We start from the raw sequence: 13,207 nt of genomic DNA, 5'->3' as shown, positions 1-13,207 counted from the left end.
TCATGTTTTTTAACATTACAGTGGTATGAGGCAGATTGCAATTTCTAAAGAGACAGAAATCCCATGGATATAAAGGAATAAGGACATTTAATTCTACCGAACTACCCACAAGCGCTGGATTACTCAAACTGGTCAGTTTGTTAGACAAATTAAACTTGTGAGGAAACTTGCTCTAACGTTACCCTATCACAGTAAACGACATTTAGAATAACATACGGACCCTATTCTAACATTTCATCTTGTTGAGCTAACGTTTTATAACGTTGATTTGTTTTATGTACATTTGCTCACCTGTCTAATAAAGCTGTCATGTCGTGACTCGTGACACTCTGTCGAGTCCAAGTTAGTCGTGGACGTGGAGCTCTCGGCATCTCAAAAACGCCACGCTGATATTGAACCTCATTTTAGTTCTCTTTGTTTGTCCCAAAGTTTGCTTTTTATGGTCTATGTTTGAAAGAAAAAATAACTTTTTGTTTGTTTGTTTTTGAAAGAAACAAGAACTGCGTGCCGCTAAACGTTACGCACTACGCAGGTCTGTCGCCATGGGTTACGTCATTGACAGGCGACATTTTTTTCTGGGACGACCACACAACTGCAGGAAATATGTCACACTGTGCAAGTGATTTTTGGATATTTTATTACAAAAGTCTTACATATTGTACCTTTAAGTGCAAACAATAATTGCAACCAAAATCAAAGTAGGGGAGCGCGGGGCACAACCTAACACGGGGTTAAATGTAACACGGACCGTTTACATAGTTCGTCAGGATCAAGCCGCCGTCTTTCCGCTATTTTTCTCTTGCTGCCAGAAGACGATCTCCCGCGAATTTGCGGAAAGTTTTGATTATATTTCGTGAAGATACTAGACAAAGAGTGTTTTGACACCATGACAGCAATTTTTTTCATCATAGTTTTTTTTTCGGTTTCTGAGTTGGGTGTATACGTTTTCAAATCTAACTTTATATTATTGCCTTAATCACTGTCTTGTTGGCTCAAACATAACACCGTTTTGAAACATGTCAGCAATTCCTAGCGACTGTTAGCTAGGGTTAAAATATGTAATACACAGCGGTGTTGGTTGTAACAGAGTGTTTCAACTTAGCCTCCAAGTGTACAATAGCCGCGTTTCCACTGCCGGGCCAGGGCCGGGCCGTGCTAGTGCGTGCCAGGGCCAGTCGCGTTTCCACTGTCACTTCCGGGGCTTGATCGGGGCTTCCTCAGGGCCAACGGCCAGGATTTCTGGCCCGTCGAATACCTTGGGCCAGAGGGGGCCAGCTCGGGCTAGAGGCGTGCTCAAGGTAAAAGGCGGAGTTTATCGGTGTTATGGAACGTTATGATCTGAAGCAAGATGCACGGGTGTCCATGTTTAACCGATTAACCGTTTAAAATTGCATAACATTTTAATTTGAACTGTAGACCTATGCCAAATGCTGCGCAAAAATATATAGGCTATATATAGGCTACATATCGACGAATTTTCAGATATTTGTTTGATTTTTTGCCCCTTAAACATTTAAAATATTTGACAAATGAATATGAAAAAAATATATATTTTACTGGTTTTCTGAGGCCAAATTAGAACCTGGAAATGATATTTTCCCTGCAGTGCTGAATGAAAGAGCCGTAACCACAGCCTACAGAAAGGGGATTATAGGTGATTTATAGGCTATAATAAATGTGTCTGCTAATAAAATAATATAAAATAACGAGGCATTAATTGTTTATTAATAAACTATTGTTTTCTAAATGATTTTCGGCTAAAAACATCTGCATCTCCGGATGCACAGAGAGAAATTAATTAGCTAGGCTACATAATTACATAGTCAGAAAGATATTGGCTTTCGATTCGAATTTGTTCGTTTTAAATTGGACATTTAAAGCTTTAATCTACAAGACTTCTACAAAAAATCGCTGCTTGAAATGGAGAATCGCCTGTACTGGTCTCGTGACACTATTGCAGCCACTACGGCAGGTGAGTTAATACACATGCTATCTTCCTAATTAAAAAAATAAATTAATTCATAATACCTGCTGAAATGGGTTGGGTTTTGTGACGTTTGATCCAGAAAGGCGTGTTAGGGGTGGGGTCAGGGGCAGCGCTGTGGGGCTATTGGCCCGGCAGTGGAAACGCAAGCCCGGTGCTTGAGGCCCGAGGCCACTAGCTCGGCTCGGCTCGCTGTTAGCTCTGGCCCAGCCCTAGCCCGGCAGTGGAAACGCGGCTAATGATAATCAAATGAAAACGGAGCCACACACCTTTTCAGGTTTGAGTGTAGGCTACATTTAACTTTGTTAGACTTTCATAAACAATGTTGGGATTTAAAATGTTTAAAATTTAGTGTACTATGAATGATAACTTGCTTATTTATTAAAAATATGGCCTGTTATTAATGCAATAAACCCTTTAATTTTTTATTTTAAGCTCATTTGTATTATCATTACTGTTATTATTAATAATAATAATAATTGTACATCATGCAGCTGCCACACACAAATCTAATTTAATTGAAATTACAATATTTATAATTTTATTTATTATTATTTATTGCAAAACTATGCAGCCCTTTTCTATGTCTCTATCCATGATATTGATCCATAATAGAAGGATGATTGGATGAGGGATATGTATGGATATCTGTCTATACAGATGCACAAACAATATCAAACTATACAAATAAAATAGTACTGAACTATGTGTGTTACACACAAGTGTTACAACTACCCCTCTATCTGTTACAATTAACCCCGCATATGGGGTAAGTTGTAACATTTGCACTTCTGTCACTTCAGTGCAACTGTACGAAAATGGTAGGTCCTAGAAAAAAACTTTAAGTGTTCATTTGTAGCAGAGATGTGTATGTTGCTTGTGAAAAAAAAAGTATTAATCTAACCTAATTATTTTTTAATTAATTGAGCCAAAACCAAAAAGGTTTAGGTTGTGCCCCGCTCTCCCCTACTCAATATTCAAAGTACTCAATATTTAAAGTGCAAACAGAGACCAAAATAGAGACCAGAGCCACGTGGCCTACACAGTCCAGATTCCAGAGATGGGTTAGATATTGGGAGATAGTCTAATGTATGCAGCATTGCGCCCGTGTTTTACTTTCACTTTCGGATTGTGTGTAGTGAACATCGGCGCTGAGCACGCATAATACAAGATAAGACATTTATCAGATGCCTGGGCTCTGTTGCGCAATGAATCATTCGCCATGCCATCTCGTCTCTCATCACGCGATCAGTGAACTGTAGGCTTGTTTGAGATGCGCCTTGCCTCGCCTGAAATGTATCCGATTCCGAGAGTAGGCGCTGGAGTGAGAGGAGTGAAAAAAGCGCTGGCAAGCCGGACACCTGTGAGATTAAAGACTGATATCGCGGGATTCACGCCCGTGCGCGTGTTGCTAATAAAATGGATGTAATTTAGGTTCTGTTGCTTTTATATGAAACTAAATATAATCAACAAGACACCTAAAGTGATTATTTAATTACATTCCATACGTGTTCATCAATAATTGTTTCTTTAGTACAGACTTTAGACAGTGTTTTTATTGTTTGTTTTTTTTTTAAATGACATCATATGTCCATATCCCACTGTCAGAGAGTTTATTCACACATAAACATGATTATTTTTAAGATATATTTTTTTTAAAGAGAACAATACATCACGGTTGTTTAAACGTTTGTTGTAGTCCTTTTCTTTAAAAGCAAATATCTTAATTTGTTTTTAAACTTTGAACGTGTAATTTTGCAGATGTGGTTTATGCAAAAACAGCAACATTACACACTAACTAAAGTTAGAAAAGTAAAATCCTACTTAATCACCCCTTTAATTTATTTTTTAATTGGCAAATCTTGTTATTTTCTATACTCGTTCTTATTTATTTAATTACTCAAATCAAGATGCATTATCTAAAAGCTCATTTATGTTTAAATGTCGCAACACCAATGATGTCACAGCAATCGTTCAAACATGACATTATATAGACATTTATTGATCGTTTTCTGAAAAGTAAAGCAGATGTGGGAGATAGACCTGAGCAAGCAAAGGCTTTCTAAGTGTGTGGTGAGAAAGTTCGATGCTGAATACATTAAATTTGGGTTTATAAGGGCAGGTACTGCTGAGACTAAGGCGCAGTGTGTCAAATGTGGAGAAATTTTGTCCAATGAGGCGCTAAAACCATCAAAGATATCAGTTTATCGCCTGAGGATCTAAGTGAGGATCAACCAGGCTTTACCTGGACCCATCCCATCAGTTCACTATAGCCATCCTTCACAATCCCCTGGCACAATGAGGACACATCCCCTTTTGTTTAAACACTTTATTTCACCCATTTTGGGACATTTTATGGTTATCTACTTTAATAAATACACCACCTGACATCACTCCCATTGTGTCTCCCACCACAGTCTATTATGTATATATATATATATATAGGCTATATATATATATATTAGGGCTGTCAAACGATTAAGCGTGATTAATCGCATCCAAATAAAAGTTTGTACATAATGTTGGTGAACTGTGTATAATTATTTTGTATATATATAAATACACACACATGCATGTATATTTAAGAAAAAAATATTATTTATATATAAAATATTTATATTTATATAATATGAATTATATATAAATCTATATACATTAAAACATGAAAATATTTTTTAAATATACAAGCATGTGTGTGTATTTATATATATAACAGTGCACCCACATATATTATGTAAACACAAACTTTTATTTTGGATGTGATTAATCGTTTGACAGCACTATTATATATATATATTTTGAAAAATGAAAATTGTCAAAAATTCTAAAAATTATTAAATATATCTCAATGATACTAAAATAACACTGTCTACTTATAGGGATCAGAAGTGTAATTTGACAGACTTGCAAATATATTTGAGAGATCAAAGCTTTCCTTGTGGGCTTAAAAGTCAAATGATATTTCTCATTGGTGTAGGTGGAAGAAAATGACATAAAAAAGCTTTATCAGATAGCAGAACCATGGAAACAACAGAGACATTTGATCTAAGTAGTCTGTGTTTGTGACAATACCACATGATCTCTATGGGCCGGACTGTTCAAACATAAGGAAACAGCCAGAGGAACTCAACACTGAAGCAGGTGCATCACAAGTGAACTGGTGGTGAGCTATTCCTCTCTTCTCAAATCAGTCCGAAGACCTTTAAAGAAGAGGCCGCTTCGAGGTACAGTATTTTAAACACAGACATTCATTTGATAAAAGTGCTTTTGTTCACAATAGATTATACACAAATATAATTAGGAATGTGGGAAATATTGCTTTATTCAAGTCAAAGTTTGGACATATATCACAGTTCATTCAATATAGTATCAAATCAGCTTCACATTAATACACAGGAAAATAACACTGTTAATGTTTTACAATTCATCTGTTATGAATAAATTAATAAATTGATTGTACAGCACCTCTACAGAGGACAATAGAGCATAATTCAACTCAAGTCAGTTTAATAATAATATCAATTATTGTATATTACAATAATATAAAGTAATATTATAAGTGAATATTTATTGTCTTTATTTCTGGCTAAGCTTTAAGCTGAAATACTTTGGGATAAATTGTCCCTGGGCATGGGTTTCTTAACAAAATGAATACTTCATTTTCCCTTAATCACTATGGTTTAACAAACGAGTTGGAGTGAGTTTGACTTAAAATGTAAAATGTTTTACTTAAAAAGAAGTAGATGCATTTGAATGTGCAGAAATATATCTGCAGGACTTTCTATGTCTGATACGTCCCTTAAACAAAACACATTTTAAACAAGGACACAAACGTCTTTCATTTTTTGTAATTATGACTGTGGTGTCATTATCTTATCTGATATCTACACAGACACAAACATGATGCAGAAATATTTGCTTAGCTTCCCTCTCACACATGCAATTAGGCAAAACTTGTAATCCCTTGTGTAAAAAATGTACCGTACTTTAAGAAGTATCTATCTACCATACTATGGACATAATATACTGTACTGTTCTCTATAATGTTTCTGAATAATGTAACTGAAAATGTTATATATATATATATATATATATATACTGTATATGTGTGTGTGTGTGTTTTGACAGTATTCTGGAAACGAGGATCAAATGTCAAATTGGCATCAAATTTCACCCTCAGTTTTTTTTTTATTCACTTGAAACTCTAAGACAGAGCCATCCACATTTAAAGTTAAAGACTTAGCTTAGCTGGTGGGGTGAACCAATGAGTATAACCTATTATACTCCTAATATATATAACCTAATATACCAATTTTGAGTCATCGATATTTTTTTTTTAAATCTCAGAAATACATTGCGACAGAAAGGCAACAGCCATATTATCAGGTTTTGAATGTATGTGAAGCTGGGTGTCATCTGCATAGCAATGAAAGTTAAGACCAATCTTAGAAGTTGACCAAGTGACCAAATGTAGATGCAGAATAGTAAAGGGCCCAGAACTGATCCCTGAGGAACCGCATATTGCACCACACCAACCTCAGACCTGCAACCGCCCATAGCAACAAACTGCTTTCGATCTGAAAGGTATGATTCAAGCCAGTTTAGTGCAATAGAGTTTAGTCTCTAAACGGATGATTAAAAAAAGTGATCTACAGTGTCAAAAGCATCACTGAGATCAAGGAGTCAAAATCTAAAGACAGCCAGAGTACAAAGCAATTAACAAATCATTTGTCATACGATCATAATCATCTAGTCAAATCATACCTACTAATGTAGTTGCAGTGTTGTTTACGGAAAACAGATTGAAGGGCCTCAAAAATATGGTTTGCAGTAAGATAAGACGACAATTGAGAAGCAACAATTTGCACTAAATGTTTGGGAAAGAAGGCAAGATTGGAAATAGGACAGAGGTTATTAAGATTACCAAAGCCTGTGTTTGTTTGTTTTTTTTGGGTTTTTTTTGGTACAGGGTCGTTTGTTGAATGAACCAAATGACACGAAAAAAGATTCATTCATTTTGATGAACGAGTTGGCTCAAGGTCCAAAAGACAGTTTCAGTGCAAACTGTTCAAAGGGCTTTAAACGATTCCAGACGGTGAATAAGGGTCTTATCAAGCGAAACGTTCGCTCATTTAAAAAATAAATAATAATAACGAAGTTTAAGTTTTATAAGCTCAAATGGTCGCCTTGCTCTGTTCTGTGATGCACGTTCGTGACTTTCACTGATTATTAAAAAAATGATCAAAGTAAATATCTTAATTTTACATTGCAAAGTGCACCTTGTGTATAGTGTTCTAGAGTGTGTAAGAAACAACCGTGTAAGTGTAAAGTGGCCTTTTATTACATTAATATTACCTGCAAGTAAAGATTTAAAGTGACCATTCAAAACAATAAAGGCACGAGCTTCTGTCTGATATGCACAAGTTTTCATAGTACTACTGTGTGGTTTCTATGATGCTCTTTTTAATTTCACTCCATCTGTCTCTTCCCTATCAAGGTCAATCGTACAGATATGACTGACGACATGTATAACAACTCTGATTATTATTATTTGGACGAAGAAGCAGAGCCTTGTAACCTGACGGGGTACAACAAGGATGAAGTGACCATCCAAACGTACATCTACTCCCTGATTTGTGCTCTCGGCCTGGTGGGCAACGTTTTGGTCCTCGTAACGTACGCCTTCTACAGGAAAGCCAAAACCATGACCGACATCTTCCTGGTAAACGTGGCATTGGCGGATCTCCTCTTCGTCATGGCCCTTCCGCTGATCATATACAACGAACTGTACAGTTGGAGCATGGGCACATGGGCCTGTAAGTTGCTGAGAGCCGCCTACAGCATCAACGTGTACAGTAGCACGCTCCTGCTAGCCTGCGTTAGCGGCGACCGCTACATGTCCATCGTCAAAGCCACACGATCCGTCCAGATTCGATCGCGAGCTCGAGCGTACAGCCGCCTCATCTGCGTGGTCATTTGGCTGCTTGCATTCATTTTGTCTTCGCCTACGTTCGCATATTACCAGATGGAACAGAACGAATGCATCAGCTTCTTTGAGAAACCGGAAACCGCCAAGCTAATGAAGATCCTGATTCCCAGCATGCAGATGCTCATTGGCTTCTTGCTGCCGTTGATGGTCATGATATTCTGCTACTCGTGGACCATTGCGACGCTGCTCAAAGCAAAAACCTTCCAGAAGCACAAGGCGGTCCGAGTGGTTCTGGCCGTGGTCTCTGTTTTTGTCCTCTGCCATCTGCCTTACAACGTGGCGCTCCTCGTCTACATCAGCAAACTGTTCAATGAGAGACTCTGCAAGGAGGAACAGCTGACTCTGATGACGCTGTCCATCAGCAGGAGCATCGCTTACCTCCACTGCTGTTTAAATCCCATTCTGTACGCCTTCATCGGGGTTAAATTCAGGAGCCACTTCTTTCAGATCCTACAGGACTTGCGGTGCCTGGGGAAACGGTACATTTACTCGGGACGCTCCTCTCAGCAGACCTCTGACTTGTACGTATCGGCAATGAAAACCGTTGTTGAACACAATCATGACAACCAATCGTCATTTACAATGTGACATGACATGTTCGAGTGATTGACGTGCGGTTGTTCTCAAGAAAGAAGTGAATGATTCTGTGTATGACTTACCAAGTACGGTTATATGCTAAATATTTTGGTAACACTTTACCGTAAGCTCCCATTAGTGAATGCATTAACTGACATTACCTAACAATGAGCATTTGCTACAGTAAGGGATTATTTACATCCAAGAATACGTGTAATAATCTACGTTAATGTTAGTTCATGAAAGCAAAACTATTCATTGGACTGGCTTTTTAAATTTCATTATATTGTTGTCTGAGGCCAACTTATGACGTTCGCTTGGTTTTTGCATTCAAAAACATCAAAATGAATAAGTAATAGGTTATTTTGTAACCAAGTTTTGAGCCTAGCTGAAAAACGCTGGGTTTCTATGGGCGTCTCACACTGAAGACTTGGAAGTAAACGCCCACTGCTGTGAGTGGATAACAGTTTTGCATATTATAATGAGTTTCAACTCACCCGTCGATGCACTTGGGGGAAATTGTTTTGAAAACGTCCAATGTTGTAAAACCGGAATGATTCGACCCAGAGTCCGTGTGTTGCACCATTCCTGTCAGATCCACTATAGACGGCACAGCACCGTTCTTTACTCTTAACTGGTCTGCAAATCCAGTCTTGTTCACAAAACAATCCTCAGTGAAATGAAGCGAACAGACGGACAATGTTTTACCTCATCCGCTGGAACGTCATTACAAATAAAGTTTATCCACTCAGTCCTATTGGAATCCAGAGGTAGCTCGATCTGGTTTGTCATCACGAGGTAGGGGTCTATGTTATTTAGCTATGGGTGTAATGCGCGAATCGGTGGGCGGGGCTAAACCGGCCGTGTTGAAGTAGGCGTTGATCTTCTTCTGCGGGGGTGGTGTTTTATCCTCTTTGACGTCATAGTTCCCCACTTTGAAAAACGAGTCGTTTGCTGAGGCTGGTGTCAATTAAAGCTTTTATTGGACTAACAAGGATGTTTTCAGTTCTGAAAATTACAGGATATTCTTATAATACGATGACCTCTTAGATGTCAAAAGCTCAAGGACAATTTTATTTCTCAGTTCATTACCCCTTTAACATACTGTACAGCATGTTGATTTTAAAGTCCCTATGAAATCAAAATTGACCATACTTACTTTGTTTGCCTAAATTGATCGTTTTGTGGTGAACAATTCATACATGCAAGTCAATCCACACAAAAAAAAATTTGGGCTTCGTAATCTTTAATCAAATTTTGAAAGTGCCCCTCGACGTATTCTTTTACGGTTTGGGTGTCTCCTTAACATTCATAACCACGCCCCTCCAACTGACAGCTGCTGTGTGTTTGTGAGCGCCGAGCGAGCATTGATTGACAGCGTGTGTAAACTTGCGTCATCATCAATTTCAGAATGAAACACCCATTTTTCTAGATCCAATCAGGTGCTAGTTGGAAAAAAGCCACGCCCACTATTTTGCCTCATTTAGTATTCCGTTTCTCTCGAAAATACGTCACAACACTGTAGAAAAGTCGTTTGCAACTTCCGGTTCACGGGGACTTTAAAGGCACACCATGTAACTTTTGGCCAAAAGAGTTAACGTCAATATACAGCGCTGGACACCATCAATGCTCCGAGAGGTGCTGCCCTCTTGAAATGCCGCCTATGTAAGTTTGGAGAAGACGGACCGTCTTTGGCCAGGTCATGTGACCTGGAGAATGCCTGTAGAACGTGTCGGTTTACGACCGTCACGTGACCACAGGCTCGGAAGAGTCAACAAAAAGAAAACGAGGAACTGACCGCGTGAAAAAGCCGGACAAGAGTCTCACTTGGTCAGGCTTTCACTAAAAATAGGATAAGAATGAGCATCAAACAGAATTAACCCGGCGCGTGCAGCTCTTAAAGAGGCCACACCTTATTTCCACTCAGTGTTTTATGACAGTACAAGTACTCCACAGCGACTCTAGGGGTCGCTGTTTGACAAAAACGGAATTCCTACATAGTGTACCTTTAAAATAATGCATCAAAACATGTTGCAAGTCCAATGAATTATGATTAAGAAGTGTTTTGTCATTGTTAACTAACTTTATTTGTAAAGTGTTACAAAACTTTCTTTTGAATTAGGGATATGAAAAATATGCCAAATATTTTTGTATGTAAGCAAATTGTTGTGATGTTTTCCTCATTGTCTCATTCAAATGTGTTTTACAGTAACTTTACTGTGGGCCGACTTCTACAGCCCATGTCTTATTTGCAAGGCAAATGCTTATCCAAATGCTTATTTCTATGAGTCTAGAAATGTGTGAAAGTAAAAAATGTCTGTGGCTTGTAAATGGCTCAATAAAACATATTATTGCAATATACAAAACAAGCTTTAACAAGAAAACATAAACATTAATAACCCTAAAGCCTTGTGTACCATATTCTATACTCCAAGGCCTCTAAAGTAAACATTAGAATAACTTTTATATTGTTGGTAATATTTGAAGATGAACTCTTACTGGACTGAAGCCACCCTTCATCCCTTTTTTTTTTTTTGTAAAAATGATGTGCATGAGTATCAAATATGATCATCAGGCTTTCGAGGAAGGATTATTTGTTCATCTCTCAATATTGCATTATATGTTTGAAAACTGCAGAGCTTTGATTATAAACTAAACATTTAAATTTCATCTTACTAAGACATTATTGGCAGATATGGAGTAACAGCTGATATTTAAATGAATTTTATGTAAGTATACTGTTATAAAGTTCTCAATGATTTACATTACATGCATCAGAATTTCATCTTACATTTTGTCTATATAAATATCAGTATATGCACCAAATGGCAAACTTTTGTTTAGTTTGAGCCTCTGAAAAAGTGGAGTTTGAGCTTCATATTCTCACAATATCAGACTATGAGCCATAAAAACGCATTATTTAATATGTACTCAACAAAAAACATGCATTTTTAAAATATATTTTGTGTTAAGGTTTTAATAAAATGTTCAATTTAAAAAAGGTGACTATTATTTCTGAGTTGTTTGAACAATAAAGTTTCATGAAAGTGTGACAGTGCTCAGTGAGATCTGCTGGACAGGTTTATGAAATTGATTAACCATCTATGGGACTAAATAAATAAATGATATTATATTTTATATATTTAAGACTAAAATCATTGCTAAAAATTACTTTTCAAAACCTTTTTTTAGGGTGCCGTTATTTATAACCGACTTATTTGGGTAAATTATTTTTGACAAATTATCTGAAACTTCACACACTTTCAAATCTTCTATCAGAAAAGTAGTGAAAATATTTCAGTGTTTTAAAAAACAAACATTAAAAAGCTTTATTAACATTCCATGTCATCTTGTGCTATATTTCATTTAGAACTTATTATGTGAAAATGTCAAAATCTTGACCCAAATTCAGGTGGAACTTTACTGCCTGGAAAGAAATGAAACAATATCTTAGTGTTAAAAAAAAAAAATATATATATATATATATATATATATATATATATATATATATATATATATAAAACAAATCTTTAACATTGTTCCAAATCAATGATTGTATCACAAGTGAAAATCAATAAGACGTTCCACATGTATCTCCATTTTGACCTATTTTTGGATCATTTGACCTGCACATTAGCATTTACAGCTGCACAAAAAATATGAATCCTCTAAAATGACACAGAACTTTTGGTCTTTGATTTTTTTTTATTACAAAATGTGGATTAAAAATGACCATTTGGATGTACAATGCTATGAATTTATATTTAGTTTAAAATGAACTCACAATAGAGTCTTGACCTATATGAGCAAATGTCTCAAATGTCAAGCACATAGCTAATGGATTTATATTTTAGTACCAGTGGATGTCATATGATAATGCTAAACTGAATTTTGTTTTCTTTTGGTTGAATATTATTGCATTAATATTGCATATAATTGCATTATTTTTATTGCATTTTCTCTGCGACATTTCTAAATGATGATCCACCATTATAGGGTGAACAATGTTGTATTTTGTTGCATTGTAGTTCTTCTCTGGAGTCTCAGACAGGGACTTTTGGGCCTGTGGTCAGAAAGGAGGCTCTCGATCTAATCATGTCTTCACAAAGTGTGGATAGGGGCCAATGACACACTTCTCCTTCCTCTGAATATAAATGTACATGCATGGGTTTACTGAAAGTAGTGGGATGATTATCTAAATCTAACTAAATGGGTCAGAGAGCAATAAACCAAATAAATGAAACAACATGACTTACAACATCATAACCACACTCTAAAAAATGCTGGGTTATTTTAACCCAATTTTGGGTAAAATATGGACAAACCCAGCCATTGGGTTACATTTTTGAATGACATTTTTTACCCAATGGCTGGGTTTGTCCATATTTTACCCAAAATTGGGTTAAAACAACCCAGCATTTTTTAGAGTGCATGAAAGCAGGAAATATCATAAGATGAAAACCCTACTGGAGAAAGAGGCTTTTCAACCGTCGCTAACAAAACACAGTTCTCTTTTCAGTGTATTTATCTATTTAAATGATGCTTGGCTCATTTCCTCATCCTACTGTGCATCAGCAAACAACTCACTGAATTTGCATACATACACTGCATCGTAAATCCCCTAAATTTACAAGTTCAGCAACCAGTTTTATTAACAT

The 13,207-nt window shown here is 36.7% G+C and overlaps 1 protein-coding gene across 1 annotated transcript; it reads left to right on the top strand.

The window, feature by feature from the left end:
• Positions 1–5,122: 5,122 nt before the first annotated feature.
• On the top strand, positions 5,123–8,869 carry ccr6b (C-C motif chemokine receptor 6b). Its single transcript, XM_039683719.2, has 2 exons — positions 5,123–5,208; positions 7,482–8,869. The coding sequence occupies exon 2, from the start codon at positions 7,497–7,499 to the stop codon at positions 8,559–8,561; it is 1,065 nt and encodes a 354-aa protein (XP_039539653.2). The 5' UTR covers positions 5,123–5,208; positions 7,482–7,496; the 3' UTR covers positions 8,562–8,869.
• The last annotated feature ends 4,338 nt before the right edge of the window (positions 8,870–13,207 follow it).

This window comes from Pimephales promelas, chromosome 15, assembly GCF_988280905.1.
Source record: "Pimephales promelas chromosome 15, fPimPro1.hap1.1, whole genome shotgun sequence".
In the NCBI taxonomy this organism is placed as follows: Eukaryota; Metazoa; Chordata; class Actinopteri; order Cypriniformes; family Leuciscidae; genus Pimephales; species Pimephales promelas.
This window is presented reverse-complemented; position numbering and strand designations above follow the sequence as displayed.

Bases quoted from the DNA above. Each gene is read 5' to 3' on its own strand.
- ccr6b (XM_039683719.2), top strand. From the start codon at position 7,497: ATGACTGACGACATGTATAACAACTCTGATTATTATTATTTGGACGAA.